This window comes from Microtus pennsylvanicus, chromosome 1 (genome assembly GCF_037038515.1).
Source record: "Microtus pennsylvanicus isolate mMicPen1 chromosome 1, mMicPen1.hap1, whole genome shotgun sequence".
Classification (NCBI taxonomy): Eukaryota; Metazoa; Chordata; class Mammalia; order Rodentia; family Cricetidae; genus Microtus; species Microtus pennsylvanicus.
The window spans coordinates 128,068,403-128,093,840 of NC_134579.1; the positions used below are offsets into that span (position 1 = coordinate 128,068,403).

A 25,438-nucleotide genomic window follows, 5' to 3' on the forward strand; every position below is an offset into this window, starting at 1 on the left:
CTGTGGAAGCAAGAGCAAAACCCCTTCCCCAACGTAGCACATCTCCTGGCTTCCACTGAGAGGTCAGCACATCTTTGAAATAAATCGGTTGATTTAGTTCAGTAAACTTTTCCATTATCCAATGTCTTTCTGCTGTTGTCGTTCCTTTCTCATTAGCGTTAAGAAAATTCAAGGTTAATAAAGCATTATGTAATCTATTTCTGGGGGTATTTTTGGTCCCTTTCTGTTTGTTCAGCATATCCTTTATAGTACAATTTGATCTTTCTATAACTGCCTGACCTGTAGGATTATTTGGTATACCTGTAATGTGTTTTATATTATAATAATCAAAAAAGCGTTTCATTTTCTTAGATACATATGCTGGACCATTATCTGTCTTTATTTGCGCAGGTATACCCATGATGGCCATAACTTCCAATAAATGTGTGATTACTGAATCAGCCTTTTCTGAGCTCAGGGCAGTAGCCCATTGAAAACCTGAATACGTGTCTATGGTATGGTGTACATATTTTAATTTACCAAATTCCATAAAGTGGAACACATCCATCTGCCAGATTTCATTTCCCTTAGTACCCTTTGGGTTACTCCCTGCAGGCAACGGTGTTTGATTATAGAAAGAACAAGTAGGACATCTCTTTATAATGTCCTTAGCTTGTTGCCAAGTAATGGAAAATTCTTTCTTTAGGCCTTTACTATTGACATGATGCTTCTTATGAAATTCTGAGGCCTGCAACACACTTCCAATCAATAATTGATCAATCTCAGCGTTGCCTTGGGCTAGAGGACCAGGCAGACCTGTATGGGACCGGATGTGTGTTATGTACATCGGACAAAGCCTGTTCCTGATTATGTCTTGTACCTGGATAAACAATGAAGTCAACTCTGTGTCATCTGGTATAAATTCAGCAGTTTCAATATGCAAGATAACTCTTTCTGCATATTGTGAATCTGTAACTATATTAAGAGGTTCTTTAAAATCCCTTAGCACCATAAGAATGGCATATAATTCTGCCTTCTGGACAGAATTATAAGGGCTTTGTTCCACCTTACTCAATTCATCTGACTTGTAACCTGCTTTCCCTGATTTATTTGCATCAGTATAGAACGTACGGGCTCCAGTTATTGGAGCATCACGTACAATTCTAGGAAAAATCCAAGAGTTCTTTTTATGAGGTTAAGTCTACCACTTTTGGGATAGTTGCTATTAATTTCTCCCAAAAAATTAGCACAAGCTCTTTGCCACGGTTCATTGTCTTCCCATAACTTTTTTATTTCTTCAGTAGTAAAAGGCACTATAATTTCTGCTGGGTCTATACCTGCTAGTTGACGAAGTCTCAGCTTACCTTTTATAATTAATTCAGAGACTTTTTCCACATAAGTTTTTAATTTTTTACTTGGTTTATTAGGTATAAATATCCACTCTAAAATAATATTTTCCCTCTGCATTAGAATCCCTGTAGGAGAAATTCTGGAAGGCAATATGACTAGGATGCAGCTAAGATTTGGGTTCACCCTATCCACATGTGCCTCCTGTAATTTTTCCTCAATCATTGTCAGTTCCTTTTCCGCTTCAGCTGTCAGTGTTCTTGAACTATTCAAATCTTTATCACCATCTAAGGTTTTGTTTAAATGAAATATTAGATCAGGTGTTATCCCAACAGCTGGTCGTAGACTGGAAATGTCTCCTAACAATCTTTGGAAGTCATTAAGAGTCTTTAACCAGTCTCTCCTAATTTGTGTCTTTTGCGTTTTAATTTTCTCTAACCCTATTCTGTAACCTAGGTAATTAATAGAATTTCCTCTTTGAATCTTTTCAGGGGCAATTTGTAATCCCCACCTAGGCAAGACTTTCTTTACTTCTTCAAACATCCTTTCTAAAGTATCTTTATTTGAATCAGATAACAAGATGTCATCCATGTAATGATAAATGATGGACTTGGGGAATTGTTTACGAATTATTTCCAATGGCTTACTTACAAAATATTGGCACAATGTAGGACTATTGAGCATACCCTGTGGGAGGACAGTCCATTGATATCTCCTATTAGGCTGAGAATTATTATAAGTAGGCACTGTGAAGGCAAATTTTTCTCTATCCTTTTCTTGTAACGGTATAGTGAAAAAACAATCTTTCAAATCAATAACTATAAGAGGCCATCCTTTTGGTAACAGAGAAGGCAAAGGAATTCCAGATTTTAGTGGGCCCATAGGTTGAATTACTTTGTTGACAGCTCTTAGATCTGTCACCATTCTCCATTTACCAGATTTCTTTTTTACAACAAACACAGGAGAATTCCAAGGGCTGGTTGATTCTTCAATGTGGTGAGCATCTAGTTGCTCCTGCACCAGCTGTTCCAATGCCTGTAGTTTATCTTCAGCTAGAGGCCACTGTTTGATCCATATTGGCTTCTCAGTTAGCCATTTTAAAGGTAGGGCTGTTGGTACCTCTAAAGGTTTGGTATTTGCTGTATGTTCTTGTACAGCCTGAATGGCTGGTGACCTTTTTCCATAATACCTCATCATATCCTTCCCAGAATTATGAGTTCCTGGAAATATAGGAATGTTAATCTGGGTATTCCATTGCTGTAGCAGGCCATGGCCCCATAAATTTATGGCAATATTGGCTACATATGGCCTTAGTCTTCCTATTTGCCCTTCGGGCCCTATGCATTCAACCCATCTTGTGCTTTGTTTTACACGAGATAGGGTTCCTATTCCCAGGAACTGAACATCTACCTCTTGAAGAGGCCAATTCGGATGCCAAGATTCTGGGGTAATGATACTTACATCCGAACCTGTGTCTAATAAGCCTTCAATAAAAGTGCCATTTATACAGACTCTTAGCTTTGGTCTTTGATCATTAATAGAAGTCTGCCAAAATATACGTTTATTCTGTCCTACTGGGTTTTTTGACTCATCCTCCACACGTATTTCATCATTTAGACCAGTATTACTTTTTACAGCAGAAATTGGAGCTTTTAATTTTCTTGGTGAGGCACGTTCTCCACTGTGACTGGGAATGACTGGGCCACTGTTGGCTTGGGGGCCTGCGAGAAGCCCCTCAAGGAGTTTCCCCACAGTATCGGGTTGTCTTGTTTGTCTGTTGTTGACCTGCATTCGTTGGACCAATGTCGGCCTTTACTGCATCTCCTACATATACCTGAAGGCCTAGGTCTCCTATTTTTGTCATTCCCAGAGGAGATAATATTCCTAGAAATTCTGTGCCTGCAATCCCTTTTCAGATGTCCTAATTTACCACAATTAAAACACCTGGCAGTTTGATGTCTCCTCATTGCTGTGGAAATCGCTTCTCCTACCCAAGATTCATCGTTAGAGCTAAATGTCTCAACATTCATCATATGCTGAATCCATTCATCCATAGGTGCTGATCTAGACTTTAAAGGCCCAATTATCTTTTTGCATTCTATGTTTGCATTCTCAAAAGCTAGAGATTCAAGAAGTATTCGTCTAGCTTCTGGGTCTGTTACTCCTATGTCCAGAGCCTTAATTAATCTTTGCAAAAAGTCAATAAAGGGTTCTCTCGGTCCCTGCCTAATTCTGGTATATGATTCAACCCTTTTTGCTGGATCTTGTATCCTATTCCAAGCTTTTAAAGCTGCTTGTTGACATAGACACAGTACTTCATCATCATAAAGAGCTTGGACCTGTGGATCAGCATATTCTCCTACACCAAGAATTTGATCTTGGGAAACCTCGACACCTTTTGCTCTTCCTTGCTGTTCCATATGTTTGGATTCTTCTCTGAAATAAATTCCAAACATCAAGGAAGGTCCATTATCTAAAACTGCAGACACTAACTGATGGAAATCATGGGGGGTAGCTCTAGCATTAGAAGCCCAAGTCCTTATCATTTCCTTTACATATGCAGAGTGCAAGCCAAAATTAACAATAGCTTGCTTAATTTCTTTTAGATCATTCATTGCTATTGGCGTCCATCTAGCTTCTCTGACTCCCTTTGAGCCTTTAGAAGTTGACGCTTTGTCAGAATTAAGTATAGGGTATGCCGCTAAAACCTTGGGTAAGCCAGTTCTAATAGCTGGTGTTGGCATTGTATCCTGTCCTTCTGCCTTATTACTCTGTTCACCAGCTCCAATCATTTCTTCAATCATTTCAAGTCTTTTTATTATTGTCTTTATTATTGTTTCTTTTGAATCCTGAATCTCCTGACCTGCATGAGTTTCTAGTAAAGATTGTATGGTTCTTAGGAGTGCCATGATCTTCCTAAATGATAGAATATGCAAAAGAATACTGAAACCTAGTAACCAGTAAATTAAGTTATCCCCATAGTCATATAAACCTTGCATGATATAACCCATTGTATTGGTAACCAGAACAGTAAAATTCGCATTGGAAAGGAAAACTGCCATATTACCTATTATCCAGCAGGTGGCGCTGTTGCCAAGTCGCGACGAAAACAGGGTCCTGTTTCAGAGTCCGCCTAGTATTTGTTAAAAACTGGAAAATGTAAGTTGCTCAACAAAGTAAATGTAATTAAATCAATTCCAGAGACGGAACCAGAAACCCAGAATCCAGGGGTAGAGAAGAGCAACCTGGAAGCCGCTTATGCCTCAACGTGATAGAGTCACTCTGACAGGTTGCAGCTTTCAGCAACCGCGTGCTCTGGTTCGTGCCACTTAAGAGCTGTGCTTGCAAGGGAGGTTTAAAAACGACTCAGAAAATAGCAAACCACGCGGCAGAGACTACGCGGGCCTGTGGAGTTTAAATCCATGTGGGGAGGCCAAGGCCGCCTGTGGCGGCTGAGGGAGGGAGGGCTCCCGGCAAGCCGAACTCACGGCTGGCAGCCGAGCGGGTAAAGGAGAGGTTCTAAAACCAAACATTGGGTGCCAACTGAAGGCGTAAGTCATAAACATAAGTTTGGAATTATGATTAATAGGGTGGTATTTATTTAAAGGGGAAAAAACTTACAGATCACCATCAGCCCTCTGCGCAACCAGGAAGGGAGTCTAGTCGCCGGTGGAGCAGGAAGTGAAGAGAGAGAGGAGAGGGAAGTGGCCGCTTTTTTAAAGGGAGAGAGACCACGCCCCAATGGGCTGGTATCTCAGCGGTGATAGGCTGGAGGAGTGGGAGGACCTCCCGTAACACAGGTCTGACCAAGACAGGGGTTATGACCCTCGCAGGTGTTAGTTTTCTAGGATAAGATGACCTCACTCTAAGTGCCTATCAGTACCAAAGGAGATGATCCTCAGAGAAAGGCCATTCCGCTGAGGTGCGCTGAATATTTCAGAAACAACGGCCAACAGTTAGTATGAAAGAAACCAGACACAACAGAACCAAGAGAAATGACAAGTGGAAAGAAACCCACAAATCATTGGAGACAGAATGCAAAATAATTGTTATTAAAACGCTCAACTAAAAGTTAATAAGACAGGGCTGGAGAGAAGACTCAGTGGCTAAAAAGCATTGGCTGCTCTTCAGGAGGACCCGGGTGAGATTCCCAGCACCCACATGGTGGATAAAGGCCACTTGAGGCTCCTGTTCCAGGGGACTCTGAGGCCCTCTTCTGTCCTCTGCAGGTATCAGGCATGTATATGGTACACAGACATATGTGAAAACAAACACTCAAAATATAAAATAAGAGTTAAATAAAATAAAATAAGACAAATTTCTCTTAAATAAAATAAAAATATACTTTAAAATAATCAGTTTCAGGGCTGGAGAAATGGCTTATCAGTTAAGAATACATACTGTTCTTGCAGAGGACTTGAGTTTGGTTTAAAGCACCCACATCAAGCACTTCACAAATGCTTGTGACTCCAGCTGCAGGGATCCTACACCTCTGGGCTCCAAGTTACCTGTACCCCATGTGCACATGTTCATAGACACACATGTGCACACATTTATACATAACTAAAAGTAAACAGGTGCTAGAGAGATGGCTAAGTGGTCAAGAGCACCGTCTGCTCTTCAAGGAAATTGGGATTTGATGTCTAGCGGTAGTGCGAGCTTGCATGCACACACACGCACGCACGCGCACACACACACACACACACACACACACGCACGCACGCACGCACACACGCACACGCACACAAACACACACACACACACACTTGCATACTCAGACAAAAGCCAGACATAACAGGAGAGAGAAAGTGTGTGATCTGGGGTGGGGCAGAAGGAGACGACACAGAAATAACAAGAACAGAAAACAGTATGAATTCTAGAGATGTAAGGATGGACAGCCGGCAGACTGAGAGAACAAAAATCATGGGGTAGAAAAGGATTTAAGAGATGATGTCTGAGGATGTTGCAACACATCCAACCACAAATTCAGGAGCCTCAGTGAATCTCACAGCAGCAATTACAAAGCAAACTACTCCCAGGCGAGTGCTTGAGAAGTGCTTATAAGGCAAAAGAAAAAGGAAAAAGAAGGAAAAAGAATTCTCTTCAACAATGACACAATGACAGAATTATCTTTAGAAAGAAAAAATGGAAACAATCTAAAAGAATCAACAAATAGTGGAGATGCTCATGTAACAGAAAAGCTAAGCTACAGGAGTCAAAAAGGATCTAGCAGAGGTGATGTTGAGAATAAAGCCACGAAGAAGAGGAACTTAAACCAAGAAAATTTAGTCTAGTCACAATCCGCCAGAATAGGAGTTCTCTGCAGTGTGCTAACACTGGTGGACACAAGACTCCACAGTGGCTCAGGGGCTCAATGAATTGGGCGGAGCTTAGAAGGGTGTGTTTACCTTGCAAAATTCACAGAAAAAACATTTTTAGAATTCTTTGTACCCTCTCCTTATGCGCAGTACGTGTCAATAAAAGTTAATGTAAACACACGTGTATTAACAGAAGCCTAAGTTTAAAGCACAAATGTGCTTCATGCTCTAATGTAGTTCTTTCTCCTCGGGCTCATGGGTTATAGGTCTGCCAAGCATTCCCTCTTTGTATCTGAAAGACACTTAGAAATGATATCACCTTAGCAATAGTAGCTTACATTCGTAGCTCATCTACAGAATATATCAAGATCTTATTTAAGATATTTCTCTGGGGAACCAATTTTAAAGATAAGCAAATATAAAACAAAAGGATCTCTGGCGGAGTTTTTATTTAAGAGTACCCACAAGAATAAGATAGAAGCAGGGATGGCCGCAGTGCGTGGAAAACACTAGTCACTTGACGGCATACGGACTTGAGTGTGTGGTGGATGGGCACACAGTGGTGAAAGGGCACGGGCTGCTTTTAAAGAGGATTGACTTCTAATACTTAGAGCACAGGAGGGTAGCTGTGGTGTGTGACAGTTAGTATATTTCAGAAAATCTGGTACCAATACCACAAAATGATGGCAAAGTGTTTGGCTAGCACCAGCACTGTGAGGAGAGAGGGCTGAAAAATGTCAGAAAAGATGAACACGCTGATAGCTGGTCTGATCAAATGCATGTCATACCCTATACATTTTTATGATTAGTATGCCAATTAAAACATGTGTTTGATATTTGAAACAGGGTGGCCACAACTCATCATAAAGTCAAGGATACCTGACCACTGGATCCCCCAGTGGCTGCCTCCCAGGTGCTGGGATCACTGTATGCACTGCCAGGCTGAGTTTTATGTAACACCAGGGATCAAACCCAGGACTCCGTGTGCCAGAAAATCACTCTACGAACCGAGCTATAGTCCCAGGGATAATAAATTTATTATTGAAAAGAGAGAGAATTCTGAATTCTACTTATAGGGTTCTTAAAGTCCATTGAGGCAAAGTACACATTAATAATCACAGGACTTGAATATATACAGACTCCACGGGCTGCACCACACTCATTTCTGTAAACGCCCCATCTCTACAGCTTTTGGGACAGCCGTAAGTCTGGTCTAGGAGCTCTGAAGATCTTTCCAATTGCTTGTGCAAGAAGAAAGTTACCTTAAGTTGTGATTTGTTTCAAACAATAAACTTGGTATACAGTTCATGGCAGACTACCGAAGCAATCTTACTGATCTGTTCTTCCTAACCATTTTCTTACCGAATCTCACATGCAGAGAACAGAAACCTAGTCCAGGCTTGCAGGTGTGGACTACTTTTCACTCCAGCAATGTGCCCATGTGGCCTACTCTGCTGAGCTGAGTAGATAAACAGATCCTGATAAACAGGTACACATGCACTCTGCTCTTCTCACAAGAAACACACTTCCCTCCTGTGTGAGGCAAGACACTGCAATAGCTTTGCTGGAGGAAGTAAAGGTATTCTGAGGTGAAGGAACGGTTGTTTATGAATCCATAGAGAGAGAAGGAAAGTGGAAAAAGGTCAGAGACCACATTGCCTAGCCTTTCACCCACTGACTATGCAATGTAGAGATGGGATCAGCGGGCAGGGTGTGGGGCCAGAGTTGGGAGGCAGGGCTTTGAAAGGGTACGTGACTGACCTGTAAGATGGACATCCCCTCCCCACTACCTGCTCCTCACCAAAGACTTAAGCAAGCAAAGGAACTGTGTTGGCAGAGGCCACTAGTTTGTTTCCCAACTGCCCTGACTTGGAATAATCACACAGAAATCTGTATTGATTGCAATACTGTTTGGCCAATAGCTTAAACGTATTTGTGGTTAACTCTCATATCTTAAATTAACCCATTTCTATTAATCTGTGTGTCGCCACGTGATTACTGGCTTACTGGCAAGGTCTGTGCGTCTGTCTCTTGCGGGCAGCTACATTGACTCCGCCTACTCTTTCCTCCTCTATCTGCTTGGAATCCTCACCTTGCCCAATTCTGCTAAGCCACTTGCTGAAACAGTTTTATTCATTAATCAATAAAAGCAACATATAGACAGAAGGACTTCCCACACCATTTCCCCTCTTCTGTCCAAATAAAAAGGAAGGTTTTAACTTTAACATAGTAAAATTACATATAACAAAACAGTAGTCAAGCAAGAATTACAGTTGTACTATTTATATCTGCTTTATTTTTATCATACCTAAGGAAAACTATAACTATCTATTCTTCAACTCCATCAAAGACTCCAGAAGGATATAATATAACCTAAGTTAACAGGAAGTACATTGTAAGCAACTTCCAAAACTCTAGAATTGACAGAGACGTCTCATTGCCTGGACAGTCACCCACAGTTCCTCTGTAATGTTGTGGGCACCCATCTCCAGCCCACAGGCCCATAATATCTTCCAGACGTTCCCATGAAGCAGAAAATTTCAAAAGATAATTTCACCTATATTAGCAGTTTGTCAATCACTTCCTTCTGTATCCTGCAGAATGTCTAAGAGACTCTTTCATGAAGCAGGAACCCTGAAGGACCATCTCACCTTTAGGCAATTCAGCAGTCATTTTTCTGTGGATCTGGTGTATGTCCAGTTCATAGACCATAACTATCAAGCAGTTCAGGCAAGAGAAGTTTCTTGCCCAAATGGCAAACAAACTCCATAAGGAGCCTCTTTAATGCCCATGTTCCTCTTGAAGTAGACTGGTGCTACCAGGAGCAGATGTGTCTCATTGTCATGAAAAGCCCTAAGTTTTCAAAACATTTTAAATGCCATATTCCATAGGTCTTTGAAAGGTTTGAAGATTATCTAACTGAAATATATCTCTATATATCTAGAAAACCTAACTAACATGACTAAAAGCTTGACTATTATAGATGACTATCTATTAACCTATATTTCTTAATTATACATTACATTTTTAAATGAGCTGCACAAACACAACACCTTAATCAAGAGCAGAAATATACACATAACAAAATTGACCATAAATTTAAATCAGTAAACCAAAATCTATACCAATGCAAATCTCTATGTCATATCCCTCTTTAAATCTAAACAAACATTTATAAACAATATTTGGGGATTTGGGCATAGTTCTCTCTAAACTGCTTCCTGCTTTTTGTTGGGTAAAGTAATTTTGGTGGGGGGTGGTGGTCATGGCAACCTTTCAGGGGCTCTTGGTCCATCAAATCACATTAGTCTAGAAGGAATCCACAGGTTCTCATCCTCTGTGGAAACAAAAGCATAACCTCTTTTTCAAAGCAACAAATTCTTAGACCCAAATTTTGAAGTCAAGATACCTTTAAAATATATATATATATATATATATATATATATATATATATATATATATATTGGTTTAGCTTAGCACCATCCAATAATTGTCTCTCTGTACTCTGTACTACTTCACAGTCAAAAAAATATTAAAGAAAACACAATAATATACATAGTCCAGACTGTCTGTGTATTCCATATTTACCTGGCTTATTTTTCTTACTCTATTACTTTTTCAACAAGTTTACTCTGTCTCTTTAAAGACTTTGTTTTATTTTTTTTTTAAAAAAACATTTACTTCTTTTTATTACTCTCTATGCTCTCTTCTCTCTTCCAAGCCTATATACATTTTTTTAAACACACTGTGACCCATTCAGAGGTCTTTTTCATCTTAATTTGTCTTTATTGTACATCCGTAATCCTTTTCTGACCAGGACTACTTCTTAAAATGCTAAGTGGCGTGGCTAGGACTAAGGCTGCTTTGCCTTTTGACTCTACCCAGATCAACAGGGCAGAAGCATGTTCCTTGCCTCTGAGACTGCCTTCTCACACATGGGTGAGACCTGTCCTTACCACCTCAACACTCAGAAGCATCGTGCAGCAAATAAACCCTTTTTACCTGAGTAAGAGGTAAATCTGCCATGAAGTGCACTATGTAGCCTGAAAATACCCTGTGTATGGCAGTGTGAATCTGCCATGCTCTCCTGCCTGTACACTCCTAACAGACCTGATTCTACCGCCTGCCCAGGCAGGGTGTGTTGAGCCATGGGCATGGTTTCAGCTACTTTCCTCCCGACCTCGAGTGGGCACAAAAGCATCCAGATCTGAAGTGGGTGGCAGGCATCAGAACCAAACATTTCAGACCAAATTGGCATGCCATTCTGTTGAGAGAGGCTGTTCATTTGTTCCTGGACACTCCAAACCAAAATAATCACAAAGAAACTATATTATTGCAATGCTGTTTGATCAATAGCTTAAATATATTTCTGGCTAACTCTTATATCTTAAATTAACACATTTCTATTAATCTGTGTATTGCTACATGGCTGTGGCTTACTGGCAAGGGTCCAGTAGGCTCCAGTGGAGGAATCTGTCTCCAGTGGTGGCTACATGACTTCTCACTGACTCTGCCTTCTTTCTTCCAGCATTCAGTTTAGTTTTCCCGCCTAGCTCTACTTTGCCCTATCACAGGCCAAAGCAGCTTCTTTATTCATTAACCAATAAAAGCAACACATAGACAGAAGGACTTCCCACACCAGAACTGAACTACAGCAATCTCCATGCTTTAGAAGATGGTTTTAATGAACACTCAAGAGAATGAAACAATAAGCACCATCAGCTCTGCAGTCCAGTGGATCCACTTCCTTCCACCAATAGTCAACCCTTGGCCCGTCTAGGCAACTGGGACAGCAAGAGAATAACACTGAATACAAAAGGAAAATAAGTTCCTCAACTGCTCTGCCTACAGAAAAAAGACAGCCCTGAATTTAAAATGAGATCTGCCAAGACAGGTACCAGAATTTGCCACTACTCAGTATACTAGTGGATGAAATTCTAATAGAATCTTTGGTGCAGGGGTTAAAGGCATGTGCCACCACTGCCAGGCCACATGGCCTTTTTAATTGGTCAGGAGACTGAAGCTTAGAAAGCTGTGTCTTAGTGAGCTCAGTGTGAGAGCAGTGGCTCTAATGCATTCTTCTTGTGAATTCTGAAGACAGTGATCCTTCCAGTATTTCCAGAGAGTCTAAGAAACATTCATGCATATTTTAACCATGCTTACTCTTGGTTTGACTAGTGAAACTTCTCAAAAGGTAGTTACAGAGTAAATTGTATGCTCTCTGGGAGTGGAAAGCCCTGAGTGAATGTTTGCTGTTAACATGGGCACAGCCAAATGAAGAACCCCCGAGCCTCAGACCCAGAGGAAAATGGCAAAGCCATTCCCTCTGGCCCACATGTCGATGCTGACAGTGTGTGCAGAAATGTCCACCACATCTTTCTTCTTAGACATTTTCGGCCTGAAGACTGCTTGTCTAGAGAGACTGCTCCTACTGAGATGAACTAACCTACCTCCTTGTTCAGCTCTATGCCATAACCCCCTTCCTTGTTCATCTGAATGCAATAATCCTGCCTCCCTGCTCAACTTTATATAATAAACATGCTGTGTTTCTAGAGTGCTGTGGCTTCTCCATCAGAGAGCCCAGTCCACTCACCCATCACAGCTTTTCTGTATGTTCATGTATCTTTGCTTCATTCCTTTGCCACCCCAGGCAGGTCCAAGTCCCTGGAGGCATGCAAGGATGAGGCAATGCATCATCAGAAATTCTGAGTAAAATCAATATAATAAATAGTGTGGTGTTATCAGTTACTGAACTGGTAAACAACTTATAAGACTGGACAAGCTCCACTTCCACCTTTCAGGAAAGGCAGAAAGACATGTTCCATCCTCCAGAGACCAGTGGGAACCTGGACAGTGAGTTTCTGATCAGTGGGTACCTCAACAGTGGGCATCTGGACAGTGAATACCTGGACAGTGGGTGTCTGGACAGTTGATACATGGACAGTGGGCACATAGACAGTGGGCATCCGGACAGTGGGTGTCTGGACAGTGGGTACATGGACAGTGGGTGCATGGACAGTGGGCACCTGCACAGTGGGTGCATGGACAGTGGGCACCTGCACAGTGGGTGCATGGACAGTGGGCACCTGCACAGTGGGTGCATGGACAGTGGGCACCTGCACAGTGGGTGCATGGACAGTGGGCACCTAGACAGTGGGTGCATGGAGAGTGGACATCTGCACAGTGGGCACCTAGGCAGTGGTTGCCTGGACAGTGGGCTCCTGGACAATGGGTGCTTTCTCAATGGGCACCTGGATACTGGGGGCCTGGACAGTGGGCGCCTGGAGAGTGGGGACCTTGACAGTGAGTGCCTGGACATAGGGTGCCTAATAAGAAAGAAACACCTGAACAGTAGACACCTAGACAGAGGGCAGCTGGCCAGTGAGCACCTGAACACCTGGACAGTGGGCCTGCAAATCCTTGAAGAAAAATTAAAATTAAAAAGCAGCTTAGCCAGGCTATCTTGGAGTTTCCTCTGAGTAAAGCAGAACTTTGGGGTCCCTATTTAACGGAAATTAGACAAGGGTGCTTTATTATGGAAAAATAGAGAGTTTGATTATTGCTTCAAAACAGACTGCTTTTACAGAAATAAAATTGAAATCAAGAAAGGATTCTGAGCTCAGATCATGAGTGGCAAGACAGTCTTACCATCTATTCTAATCAGATTTTAACCCACAGCAAAAAATTGAACAAATCTTACTGATATCCTTAGGAAATTAAAATAAACTTTAGGAATTTACTGTTGTTATTTTTGTTTTGTCCTTTCCAGTGTTTGCCCAGGCCTGTGGCCCCCTCAATGCTGATGCTCAAGAATGGGATTGCATCTATGAATTCCTTTTAAGCAGGGAGTGATGGTGGCCAGAAAGGATGTCCACATGCCCAAACACCTGGAGCCAGCACACAAGAACACACAAAACCTTCATGGCATAAAGGCCATGCAGTCTCTTAAGTCTCAAGGCTGCATGAAGGAGCAGTTTGCCTAGAAAAATGTCTTTTGAGGCCAAGTCTCATGTAGCCCAGGCTAGCTTTGAACTTGTTAGGTAGCTGAGGATGACCTTGGTGTTCGCTTTGCTCAGCCAACAGCGTTTTCTATAGGATTCCCCATAGGACGTCGCCACAGAAAAAGGTTGCTGGCTGAGTGAATGAGCATGGTTACAAAATGTCACGTGAGCACCTCACTCTAAAGCAGGTATCCTTCATCCCCTTGCACACGCAACCCGTGCTCATGGCTATTGTGCACCTCAGCATTTGGGGGCATTTAGTTGGTCATCAGCCATCTATGAACATTTTCTGGATTGTCCTAAGATATGCTGTGTCTAGCCAGGACAGAGGAGGAGCTGTGGAGTGGCTGTCCCCTGGCACCATGCGGATCATCAGTACTGCTCACCACTAAGTTCTCCATCCTTTATTTTTTATGGCGCAAAAATTGCAAAAATATAAAAGTCAAGAGAACAGCATGCTGAATACCTACATATTCTATTAAACAGAATCTGGATCCCTGATGTTTTCCTGTGTCTTCTACTAAACGTGCTTTATTGGATCACTTTTTATCAGTCCCCCTGCCTTCCATAAAGTTTAAAGTATACACTATTTCAGAATAGTCTAGCATGTATAACTGAGTCCAGTTTGTTCTGTAACGTGGTGTGATGCACACATTTTAATTACACCATGAGTGAGCTGACAGACCGTGGACCTAGGTAGCTCCCAACTCAGTGTTGTTTTCTCCAGACTTCTTGCTGCTAAGTGCATCAACCATGTTTGCTTTCATGCCTGAACTTTCCCCATGGTCTGATGATTCTGAGATTTATTTCTATTGCATTTACTGTATCAGCACTCAACAGCTAATGTATTTATCCTTCTACTGAGAAAAGACTTGGCTATTTCCAGGTTTTGCTGTTATGAGTAAAACTGCTCTGAGCATTACAGTCACGGTGTGAAAATGTGTTCTAAGTTCCATGGGACAGCTACCTAGGAGCTATCTCGCTGGCCACTATGTGCTGAGCCATAATAAATTTTTTATTTATGTTTTAAATGTGGCTGTGTCACTTCCAGTTCTCAAAAAGAACACATGAAAATAAAATATATTTGATGGCCAGGCACAGGAATGTACGCCTTTAATCCTGCACACGGGAGGCAGAGGCAGGTGGATCTCTGTGAGTTCAAGGACAGCCCAATCCACATAGTGAGTTCCAGGACAGCAAAAGCTACATACTGAGACCCTGAATCAAACAAACAAAAATAATTCATCCCTGCAAACTATAAACATTACAATCAGATCTTAAATTTTTGTCTTAAGCAAGCATTTGTTTTTTATTTTAATTTTTAAGTTTTTTTTAAAATGTGTTTAGGTGTTTTGCCTGCATGTGTGTCTTTGCAGCATGTGTGTACAATGTCACTGGAGGCCAGAAGAGGGAGTCAGATCGCCCAGAACTGGGGTTACAGGTGGTTGTGAGCTGCCACATGGGTTCTGGGAACAGAACACGGGCGCTGGAAGAGCAACCAGTGCTCTTGGCTGTGGAGCCATCTCTCCAGCTCAAAGCATATGTTGTTTAAAGAAAAGAAGGAAAAGACATGCATGCAGTCTCTTACACCCAGCAGTCCCTCTGTGTCTCTGGATATGTATCTCGCTTACTGTTATTTCCCTTCCCCAGAGTAGTCTGAGAAGTTTTTCCCAAGCACTTCACACAGGGCAGGGCTTTGGATAACCTTCTTGGTCACTGCTTCTCATAAGATATATTTATTTTGCTTTCACTCAGTATTAGTTTTCGTTATTGAATTCTGGTTTGACAGAATTTTCTTAAGATGTTAAAACATTTGCCCTGATCTTCATTATTTCTGTTAAGAAGCCGGACAGCGTCCGTCCGCACTGTCCCTCCTCTGTGTCATGTGTCCTAAGTTGTTCACCAGACGCTTTCAGGACTTTCTCTATAATTGATCTGTGTGTGGTTTTTATTTGCATTTATCTCACTTGTGGTCACCTAAGCTTTTAGAATCTGTACATTCACTTCCTTCTAATTAAATCAGGAGAAAATGTTATCTACTATTTCTATAAATATTATTTTTGCCTGATTTTATGTCTTTTTTTCAACACCTGCCCCTCCCCCACAGCACTGGCTTTGTTCCTTTCTTGCCATGTTCCCTCAGATGGTCACGTGGTGCTTTTCCATCCACGCATCTTCCAGACCCCTTCCATCACCTAGAATGTTATAGTGAACCAGTCTAATGTCAAGTCCTCTGATCTTCGGCCCAAATATTTCTACTTTAATTGCCTGCGGTTTCTATTGTGCTGTTCCTATTTTTCATACATTATGAGCATATATTATTTATTTTTGAATACACTTAAAATCTTTTAAAAAGAGATCATGTTTGCAAGGCTGACCTTAAGCCCCTGGGCCTCTCGTGTCTAGGAAGGCAGGCCACCACCACAGCTAGGTGACTAGTTGTTCTACAGCCCTTTCCAGTTAACCCCATCCCCCTGACTTCCTGGGGCTGGTCTTATTCGGCACCTTTTATTTGGATTTGAGTCTTATTTTCTAGCTGAGGTCTCGTAAGCCCTCACTCAAACTTTCTTCTGTGCATCACAAGAAGGACCACAGAATGCTACGGCCAGAAGAAGACAACCAAAAACACAGTAGGTAACGTGAAGCTGCACTTCAGAAAACCCAGCGGGGAAATGGAGTGGCTGCTCCGCATGCCTTACTCCAGCCTCACGCACACCTGCTGGGCAGGCGGTTTCTTTTGAGGTCAGCACTATTTTATCAGCAGCTTGAAAAGAAGTTTTTATAACTCGCCTCAGGTCTGAAAGGCCTGACTCAGCTGGTTTCATAATCCAAAGATCTCACCCTCAGAACTGGGTCTGATTGCCTTTCTCTGTCAGTTCTGCCATCTGGGGGTGACCCGGGTTACGGTACAACTGTCCTGCTCATTTCTCAAAGGCCTGTGAGACAGAGAGAGAAGGTTGCCAAGTCTTCCCTGTGAACTCAATACTCCCTGTGAGGGTATAGTTCTCAGCTAAAATGGATGTTTTTTACATTTTAATCTACTGCCTGTACTACTAGGAGCAAAATAATTACCTTAACTACAATTCTTTTTTCTTATGCACACACACACACAAACCTTTTAATGGATTTCACATCACCACTAGGGCAGATTATATAATACACACTGTGTAGAAAGTGGCTGCAAAAATCTCCAAGGAAATTGCGTTGCATTGGAGACAGTACTGCGGAAAGAGGACGTCATCAGGAGTCATCTGGTTAATTTCCTGCAGCCCCATCCTAAGGAGGCCCAGAAGCTTAGTTTTCTCCTGAAAACCCACATGTGTCATGAGCTGGTGATAATTCACTTTCATTTTCATAATCAAAAAGAAACATCTTTCACTTTTGAGAGCAGCATGAGATTGTAAAGGAATCTTCACTGATGTGAACTTCAGAATTTAGTCACTCACAACAAAGATAACTGCCAAAGAAACAGTAAATCAAAATGTACTTGTGTTTTCTAGTTTCCAAAACTTGCTTGCTAGCTCTGAAGTTACAAGAACCAGACAAGAAAGCTTCTGTTCCTCCAGCTACGAGGAAGTTTGTGTTCCACATCAGCTGGGCACTCCTCCTCCAGGCTATGAGCACTCCCAACTCTGCCCTGGGAGGGAGGGGACGCCAGAGTGTTTGCGCTAAAGATGACAAGAACAATAGGAGCCTCCAGGTCCTCACAGCGAAGGTCAACGCGTGGTGTGTGGTGAAGCAATGCGCTGTGACCCTGCCATCTTCTTCCTGACACAGGCCCACCTCACCCCTGCAGACTTTAGTCCTCCTTTGTTAAAACCCACCAACTCCACCCTGTACTGCCTATACAGTCACTGGTGTGGGCCATGCACTGGAACATGGGCAACTTAACAGTGGTCACACCCTTAAAAGACTGACTCTTGGGCATGGAGGGATGGCTAACTATGTTAATGTTCTTCCAGAAGACCTAGTTCAATTTCCAACAACAGCCAGAACTACCCAAGTGGCTCATAATTGCCTGTAATTCTGGTTCCATGGCATCTAAAGCCCTCTTCTGACTTCTGTAGGTACCTGTTTACACACATATATACACATAAATGAAAAGAAAAGAAAACTGATTCTCAAGCTGGGCAGTGGGTGCTCACGCCTGGAAACAGAGGCAGGTGGATCTCTGTGAGTTCAAAGCCAGTCTGGTCTACACAGCTAGTTTCAGGACAGCCAGGGCTACACAAAGGAAACCTGTCTTGAAATCTGCCCCCTCCGCAAAAAAAGATAAAAGAAAGAAAAAAGAAACTGACTCTCTCTCCCCAGAAATCAACTGTCAACAGCTCCTCAGATAGTGTGGGAACTCATGAGTTCCTCTCCCTCCATTGCTACACATGTATATGTACACGTTTTTAAGATTTCTGTATTTTATCTTACATTTATATGTTTATATCCAAGTGTGTGTCCCTGATCGGGTAGAAAAGGAAAGAGATCACAGGGATCAATACCAATGCTCCACAGCACAGGGTGAGCACATTCTACACAGTGTGCTATGAATTTTAAAATAGGTAAAGGAAAAGAAGATAAAGGTTCTCGGTACATAGAAACAATAATACATGGTGCTGGCGAGATGGTGAAGGTTCAGTGGTTAAGAACAGATGTTGCTCTTGTTGAGGACACAGCAAGCAGCTCACAACAGCGTGTAATCCTAGCTCCAGATCTGACACCCTTCTCCTCAAAGATACTCTACTCACATGCACAACCTCCCAAGCAGACCTATGCGCATAATTAAAAATAAAATAAGGACTAAAAATAAAACAATATGCAAGAACACAGAATTACTGACTACCTTAACTTGATTGTACACTTTATGTACATGAATCAAGCTATCCCACCAAACCCTGTTAATGCGCATAAACACATACAAATAAGAATTGCAAAAAATAAGTACAAAAAATAAAAAAGAAAACTACATAACTACAAATTTTAGTTGTTTTCCATGCATTTATATTTGAATGCACAGAAAATGGGCTACGACCCCACTGTTTAAAAAATATATAAGCCACAATCCATTCTAATCATAATTGCAGTTGGATGTCTAGAGGAAAGACTGACAAGCTGGTTCAGAAGTGTGTCACATCCAGATGTGGGGAAGAAGAGAATGGGGCAGCAGCACAATCTTAAGCTCCAGGGAAGCTCCTAGAGTGACAGGGTCAGAGTCAGAAACTCATCAGTGAGGCAGTGTGCTGTTTGCAAAAAGGCAGAAAGATCTAAATGTGATGCTGAAAAAATGAAGCTGGGTGATGCACAAACATTTCCTAAGCAGGTCACAAAGGAGCTGATAAAATGGACCAATCCGCAGATGGGATAATGCCAAACAGAAATGATGAGAAAGAGCGTTGGAGAACAAGGGCTGTTCAGTCAAACTTAACAGGGGAACCAAACTAAGCTAACATGCAGAAGGATAACTTATGGCAAGTAATCTCACAGGATTACACACAGAATAGCTGGGAAGTCACGGGGACAGTTATACAGGCATTTAGACTCCCCCAGAGGCAACTGGAGCTGGCAAAGCTTTTTGAACAGGTAATTTCACAGTCTGAACTGAATTTCAGAAGGGCAAATGGCTGGGGAGAGAAGAAACTAGAATTGGGGTGAACTTAAAGCAGGGCTTCAGAAATAAGAACAATTGCATGCCCCAGTGTGACAGGAGACACATATGCAAAGCTACCTAACAAAAGAAATCCCTTCTGTCAGTCGCAGTTCAATTGAGTATTTGGGACAAAACCATTTTATGCTAAAACAAGCACAAATAATCCACAGTCATCTGCGGTGCGCACACGGTGACAGTGAGGACCCCACAGTCATCTGCGGTGCACACACAGTGACACAGTGGGGAGAGAAGCAGTAGCTCCAGTGACAGCTGTGGCTCCAGTGACAGCTGTGGCTCCAGTGACAGCTGCGGCTCCAGTGGCAGCTGTGGCTCCAGTGACAGCTGTGGCTCCAGTGACAGCTGTGGCTCCAGTGACAGCTGCGGCTCCAGTGGCAGCTGTGGCTCCAGTGACAGCTGTGGCTCCAGTGACAGCTGCAGCTCCATTGGCAGCTGTGGCTCCAGTGACTGACAGCTGCGGCTCCAGTGACAGCTGCAGCTCCATTGGCAGCTGTGGCTCCATTGGCAGCTGTGGCTCCAGTGGCAGCTGTGGCTCCAGTGACTGACAGCAGCGGCTCCAGTGACAGCTGTAGCTCCAGTGACTGACAGCTGCGGCTCCAGTGACAGCTGTGGCTCCAGTGACTGACAGCTGTAGCTCCAGTGACAGCTGCAGCTCCATTGGCAGCTGTGGCTCCAGTGACTGACAGCTGCGGCTCCAGTGACAGCTGTAGCTCCAGTGACAGCTGCAGCTCCATTGGCAGCTGTGGCTCCAGTGACTGACAGCTGCGGCTCCAGTGACAGCTGTAGCTCCAGTGACAGCTGCAGCTCCATTGGCAGCTGTGGCTCCAGTGACTGACAGCTGCGGCTCCAGTGACAGCTGTAGCTCCAGTGACAGCTGCAGCTCCATTGGCAGCTGTGGCTCCAGTGACTGACAGCTGCGGCTCCAGTGACAGCTGCAGCTCGATTGGCAGCTCTGGCTCCAGTGACTGACAGCTGTGGCTCCAGTGGCAGCTGTAGCTCCAGTGACTGACAGCTGCGGCTCCAGTGACAGCTGTAGCTCCAGTGACAGCTGCAGCTCCATTGGCAGCTGTGGCTCCAGTGACTGACAGCTATGGCTCCAGTGGCAGCTGTGGCTCTAGTGACCGCAATAGCATATCCTTTCTAAATCTTAAAGCTGCAGGCCCTGTGCTCTGAACGTTGTGTCTATGAAACAACATTTAATCTCACAACAGCATATGAACTACCTGTAACAGCATTCAGAGTTACTCACTCAGATGGCTGCATCCCCATTTTACTTTTTAGCTATTTTTGTTGGAGTTTAATAACCCCTTATATTGCTGATGACATATCTCAGTACAACCATTTTAGATAGCTGGCAAAAATCTGTCCTTCTAAACACACATATCAGCAAATACCTAAGCATTGATGTTCATCAAAAGACTGGAAGAAAGCTGTGATGCAGCCCACAAATGAAGCAACTCATGTGTCGGGTCATCTATTTAAAAGAGACAAGTTTCAGGCCACACACCAACTACCACCAGAGGCAAAATTCAAATTTAAGATTGTGGGATACCTAAGATCATATCCAACCATTTCACTATCTTGGGCTATGCTCACAGACCCAGGAGTGAACTCAACTTGTAGAATTTCTGTTCAAAGAATGAAGGTGTGCAGAGTAAGCTGCGGGAACGGTTTAGACTAAAGAAGTACAGCAGGAGAGGGGATGGAAAGAGAGACAGAAAAGAGATTCCTACTACAGAAATAAGAGAATCCAGTCACCAAAGTGACTCGAGCATGACAGGGAGAGGTGGCCTAGGCAAAAAGCCAAGAATGGTACAGCAGCAGGCAGTAGTTGAAGGCTGAGGCAGGTGCAGTGAGCCAAAGTGGGGTCCTGGGGGGCAGATGGGTAGAGAAACATGAGGCTCAGGAGAGAAATGGGGGTGATGAGACCTTCGGAGGCATCAGTGCATTTGCATATCAGATTTCCTGACGAGAGGACATTTAATACGATGTAATTTATGGACCCTCCTGACAATTAATATTCACTCACAGGAAGGGCTCTGCAGGCTCCTGAAATTAATTTTGAAGCCATTAAAGGAGACAGAAGGTTACTCTCAATGAAAAACCCTGTGGCGAAGGCATCACCTCCCCTGTTAAGTATCTGAGAGTAATTGCATAAAAGGAAACCCCATGGCGGCTAAAGGTGAGCAGATGAATGGGCTTTAAGGTTGCTATCTTCCTGTTCAGCAAAATCCTAGAACTTACTAGAGTTCAGATGCACCAGGGGAGTGCAGTTTCTTATCTCCACTATCCCAAGAGTTTACAGTGGTTAACTTTGTTTCAAAGGACATTTTATTTCAATAGAAAAACAACAGAACATATAAGATGCAACTAACGGTCACAGAGATGTTAGATTAGAAAGTATACTTTATAACAGTCCAGTCATGGAATCAACATAGGTGTCCATCGACAGAGGAATGGATGGAGACAAGCAGAGGTGTCCCTGTGAAGTGTCAGTCTCAAACGAAATCACGTTTCCTCTCATGAGGTTCTCAGATTCTATACAGATACCTGATAGCACTGATGCACGTGGCAATGGAAGGAGAAACAAGGATGACCAACTGGGAGAGGTGTTAGAAGAGAGGAGGTGTCTCAGACCACAAGTGAAATTGTGTGAAAGCTGCGTGCAATCCAGTCACACACAGTAAGCACACTCGCCAAAAATGTCAGAAAGTAAACCACAGGTTGAACTGGATGCTGTCACTCAGAGCCCTGTAAATTCTAGTCAGTGCAAAGATTAAGAGGAAAAGGTTGCCTGAGCCATACGTACAAACTACCATCACCTGGAGGACACTCTGCACTACTGGAGAACTCAAAGAATCTGCAAAATCATGCATGACCTGATAAAACTACTAGGAAAAAATTTCATACGGCAAATACAAATACAGAGCCAACCTTTTCCTATGCAGGTGTACAGGAGAGACCAGTGGGCCACACACCACATCCAGGAGGCATGGAAAACATGCAGGAAAACCTGTCTCGATGTATGCTACTAAGAAGCATAAAGAAAAACGGAGGGACAGCCCTACAATAGAGACCTCTTCCCGCAGCAGCACGCACATTTAACAGGACTCAAACAGAAACCCAAAGGACAATTCCCCAGAATGTAACAAATGATCTTCAAGTACACTAGTGGGCAGAGTGGTGCGGGCATCTTCCAAAGTAGCGAGAGCCACGTAGCGGGGGTACATAGCAGGCAAAGCGCATCACATGAGAAACCACAGTTCCCAACCTACACAAAATATGCAAAACCGCAACAGAAAACACAGGTTAAGCTATGTACCTGATCTGCTGACATACACCTGATCCCAGCACGTGGGAGATCGAGGCAGGAAGGTCACAAGTTCCAGGCCAGCCTGGGCTACAGATACAGAGTGAGACCTGGTTATCTCCAGATAGGCAATGAAGTAAAAAGAAAGCTATATATGCAATAGTAAAAACTAATTCACCCAATTGGTCAAAGTAACACAAATACAAGCATATGCCCTTAGCACCAGCACTCAAGGCAGAAGCAGGCAAAGCTCTGTGAGTTCAAGGCCAGCCTAGTCTACACAGCAAGCTCCAGGTCAGCCAGGGCTGCATAGTGAGACCCTGTCTGACAAACAGAACAGACAAGCAAATGCCTTTTTAACCAGGCTGAGCTTTGCATTCTAATGGTAATGCCTCACATAGGTAAGAAAGCAAAGGAACAGATAAAACATACTAAAGCTTTCAAAGGCTTAGCTACTGTGGTACCGGCTCACATTCTGTAATGTAATCATTTGAAACAACCTAAATATATACCAGTGGGAGGGTCAGGAGAGTAAAATAATTATGAAGACCTTAAAGACAGCAGAAAAAGTTAAGTGAAAAAGTTATAAAACAATCTTATAAAAAGGTTTCAGTTTTGATTTGAATCCTTACAACTGTGCGTGTGGATGACAGAGGGTGTCTGAAATGTAAACAGTAGGGTAGGTGAGAGTTTGTTACTTCCGTGTGCCTTACATAATTGTACAAAACTAGCAAATAATATCTTTTTAAAAATCTAGTGATATCAGCAGAACATGACGGATAATGTCAGGTTTCAGCTACTTCCTGAAGACCCTTTGAGTCGATAGCAGTCCGTGTCTTAACTTGACATACAGCATCCTGGTGTTGATCAGGACAGTGCTCACTGTTAGTGCTAAGCAGTGGTTTCACACTGTAGCGGTAAACACCTCGAGGAGAAACTGCAGTGCACATGGCGCTCTGAGCCGGTCTAGGCCAGGAGCTCCTGGAAGAAACTGCACATCTAAGAATCCCAGAAGACTGGCCTGTTAGAACTATGAACCTAAACAAAACATACACCGATTCCCTTGAGACACAGAGCCTACTCCTCTATGTTCTAACCACAGTCAATTCCAAGTTTATCACTTGGCAGTTTTCAACAACACAGAAATAAAGATTTCTAGTTTATCACAATAAGGTAAACAACAGTCCTAAGAAAAAAGTCATAATGATCAGACTGGGCTGGGAAGGTGCTCAGCCTTAGACTATCATCCAGCATGTACAAGGTACCAGGTTCACTCCCCAGCATCCTGAAAACAGGAGGGGACGCTAAGTGAGATGCTGTGCTCACTGCAGCATGGTTCGCAGCAGCCATGACACGCGAACACCCTAAGTATTGAAAATTAACATCAGGGCACAACAGAATATGTAAGTGTGAAGGACATTACACTAAATGAAACAACCCCCCCCCCCAGAAAAACACTGCAGGATCTCCCTAAGATGTGCAACCTAGAGGTCAAACTCACATAGGCATGCAGAAGATGGCTTCCTTATAAGCTCAATGGGCTTCTCTCTCAAGTAAAAAACCCACTGAAGAAACAAAATGAATGAGCAACAGTTGTAACATGAGATCACAAGTGGAGCTCACCTGAGCCAGTGTGTCCCAGATACACTCTCTGCCATTTTGCCTGTGTATTTCATGATGCAATTGAGGAGACATCGAGCAGTGTGCCTGCACACGCCATTTGCTCCTGAGATCAGAGACACTGTGCAGGGTATTCAACACCTAACCATGCACGAGAGACTCAATGACTATCAGCTTCTAAAGTAGAAGCTAAGGCACCTAGATGCTTCCTGCACAGATCAAGGGGCTCTGTGTTTCTGAAAATGGAGTTTGGCTTGCAGGTGGGTTTCCTACCTCCCGATCCTTGAGCTTCATGGCGAGCACCAACTGATGCCTGTGGTTTGTGAGAGCCTCTCGGTAATTCCCTTTGGAGAAGAACGCAGAGCCTAGATTCCCGTGAGCTCGGCACTCTCCTGTGTGGTCACCTGATTTAGAGGGGGAGAGAAATTCTCCAAGTTACAGCATTATTTACAACATACAGGGTTCTCTTAAAAGCCAGATTTACTAGCTAGGACTTGGTTTTTCTTTTAGACTCTGTATGGGAAGATAAGATCCTAGACCCCAACTCTCTGGATGTTATTGTTGTAACACACACGTGCACAGGGGTGGGGTGGGGTGTTGTAAACCTCACACAAACCAGCTGCTGCTGGGAGTCTCTTCCTCACTCTGCAGATGACCTTTGGCTCTGAGCAATTATCAGCTTGCTGGTTAAGCCATCTGATTCCAGGCCTCCTACCATAAATCACTGCTCTAGGAGTATCTGATGGCAGACACCACAGCCCTCCTTTCTGCAACCTGAGAGTCCCGAAAAATCATTACAGCGATGGCCACAATCCCAAGTCATGTCTCTCCTCCTTCTTCTTCCTTGCATGGAGGCAGGAGGCTCACAAGATAAAGGCTGGCCTGGAATTCACAGAGATCCACCTGTCTCAGCCTCCCAGTGTGCCCCACTCCACCTAGCCCTCAGTGTCCCTTCAGCAGACCTCGGTGCCTTCTCATGGAGGACAAACTTACAATGAAGACAAGTCACTCAGAGAACCAGCACCTGGAGCATTAAAACTGAGAACATGAAAACCCTGAGGGAGGTTATGAAGATGCTAATCACATTGCTAGGCCTTCTGGGAACCTTAGACCCTTGCTGTATTAAAATCCTTAAGACTGAGGGCTTTAAAATTGAATGTCCTGTTGCATATATTGGTCATGCCAAGATCAGGGCAAGCAGCTGACA

At 43.2% G+C, this 25,438-nt stretch overlaps 1 protein-coding gene across 3 annotated transcripts in view; it reads right to left on the bottom strand.

The window, feature by feature from the left end:
• The window catches only part of Ttc28 (tetratricopeptide repeat domain 28), a 533,351-nt gene that overhangs the window by 204,242 nt on the left and 303,671 nt on the right, over positions 1-25,438 (bottom strand). For all 3 annotated transcript variants that reach the window (XM_075983715.1, XM_075983733.1, XM_075983723.1), the window contains one exon: positions 24,505-24,635. In XM_075983715.1, coding sequence (XP_075839830.1) covers positions 24,505-24,635 — 131 coding nt within the window. The remainder of the gene's footprint in view (positions 1-24,504; positions 24,636-25,438) is intronic.